Consider the following 2,269-nt stretch of genomic DNA (forward strand, 5'->3'; position numbering starts at 1 on the left):
GTTTGTACGAAGAATAATGCACAACAAACAGATTACAATATATTAACCAATTATTAGTTCTAGTCATGTTTGTTTGTACGAAGAATAATGCACAACAAACAGATTACAATATATTAACCAATTATTAGTTCTAGTCATGTTTGTTTGTACGAAGAATAATGCACAACAAACAGATTACACAATATTAACCAATTATTAGTTCTAGCCATGTTTGTTTGTAGGAAGAATAATGCACAACAAACAGATTACACAATATTAACCAATTATAAGTTCTAGTCATGTTTGTTTGTACGAAGAATAATGCACAACAAACAGATTACACAACATTAACCAATTATTAGTTCTAGCCATGTTTGTTTGTACGAAGAATAATGCACAACAAACAGATTACACAATATTAACCAATTATTAGTTCTAGTCATGTTTGTTTGTATGAAGAATAATGCACAACAAACAGAATAAATTACATAAACCATTTTAATACTAAAAGCCAGTTTTGTTGTTACAAAAAGAATTCATAACAGACAAAATATACTATGCAATTTATTTTACTACTTCTGTTTGAAAGAATAACACAAACAACAAAATAGATTACACACTGACCAGTTTACAAACAGGGCAATAAATCACCCTCCAAATTTTTGGCTGCTTTTATATTTGTTCTAAACATAAAAAAATACACAAAATCTAACTTACTACAACTATTTATTCCTTGTCTGCATACATGGAATAACATAGTGAAGTTGGCCCCTTAGTATTGGGCAGAAAATGCCTGTAAAGGTAGTAACTCCTTTCCATTTTAATATTAATGCAACATTATCAAGATGGCCTCTTAACATTGGACAGAAAAAATGTCTGTAAAGGTTGTAACTCCTTGATATTGGACAGAAAAAACCCTGGAGAGGTAGTGACTCCTTTTCCTTTTAATTTATTGCAAGATCTTCAAAACAGCTTCTTTTCAAACCTACAAGATCAATCATTTTCTAAACAAAATATACCAGATCACATATATAAACAACAATTGAAAATACAACTTTAAACATATGAAGTGTGTACAGGGCTGAACTAGTTACAATTTGGATTATTTGTACATTTATTCATCACAATTTCGATATCTAATCAAAATATCTGTAGTGTATATTTTGAAAACTCATAATATTTTGAATAAAACAAACAAACCCAGTTATACTATTCCCTCTGATTGAAACACTGTAAAGGATAACCATTAGTTAATAACTTACGAATGTAGACCATGTACTCCTCCTTCTATCTGAGCAGAAGGTGTTCTTTTTTCAAATCTAAGTTCACCTGAGTACATCAGAGCTCTGTAAACAATATGAAAAGGGTTTTCTATATTGAAAACAACATAAAAAACTAAACTACATCAATTTAGGTCTATAACAAAATAAAAATGTTTAATTTAAATTGCTTGTAAAATGAAAACATAGATGGCAAGCTAGTGAATTATAGCTAGGAAAACAAATTGAAACAGCTCACTAGAGTGACCAACAGCTAGCTAGCTTAACAAAACAAAAAAGCCCAATGGAGTTAGCCACAGCTAGATTTACAAAATACAAACAGCCCACAAAAGCATATTGTAGCTAGGTAAATAAAATAGAAGTAGCCCACTACAGTAAATTATAGCTAGGTAAACAAATCAGAAAAAGCCGAACAGAGAAAAACATGGATGTCTAAACACTAAATGAACAATTTATTACAATATACTATGGATCTAAAAACATGAATGTCTAAACACTAAATGAACAATTTATTACAATATACTATGGATCTAAAAATGAAAGAGAGTATACCATGGATTTGAAAGAAAAATAATATCAAGCCATGAGAGGATAAATGTAGTTTTCCAAAAAAAAAAATGATTATCTGAGGAGAATTTGAATCTATAAGAAAAATGGTCAAGTTCATTAAAGTGAATCATAACAACTTTATATTGAAACAAATGACCGAAAATTACAATACAGCTCTATAAGTAGTAAAAAAAAAAAAGGTTTTACTAGAGTGCATACAGACTTTATTATCTTAGTAATTGTGTTCTCCATACCTCAAGTTTGTAAGATTTCTAACTCCAATATCCTGGCAACCATATTTGATGCCTGTGATCAAATACGGGACATATCGATGCACTGAACCTTTGTCGACAACGCTACCAGATACGCCTTGTGCTACTCGAACCTTGTCATCCTCACTGAAAGTAACAGACAAGTTAAAACATGTGTGCATCTAAACTACAATCCAATTACAATATATA

General features: G+C 30.1%; 1 protein-coding gene across 1 annotated transcript in view; it reads right to left on the reverse strand.

The window, feature by feature from the left end:
• Positions 1-475: 475 nt before the first annotated feature.
• Positions 476-2,269, reverse strand: part of LOC106462730 (inosine-5'-monophosphate dehydrogenase 2-like) — a 43,292-nt gene continuing 41,498 nt past the window's right edge. The window contains 3 exon segments of the mRNA XM_013922681.2: positions 476-964; positions 1,242-1,325; positions 2,063-2,206. Coding sequence (XP_013778135.1) covers positions 943-964; positions 1,242-1,325; positions 2,063-2,206 — 250 coding nt within the window. The 3' untranslated portion in view covers positions 476-942.

The sequence above is a fragment of the Limulus polyphemus genome, unplaced genomic scaffold (assembly GCF_000517525.1).
Source record: "Limulus polyphemus unplaced genomic scaffold, Limulus_polyphemus-2.1.2 Scaffold47, whole genome shotgun sequence".
Taxonomy (NCBI): Eukaryota; Metazoa; Arthropoda; class Merostomata; order Xiphosura; family Limulidae; genus Limulus; species Limulus polyphemus.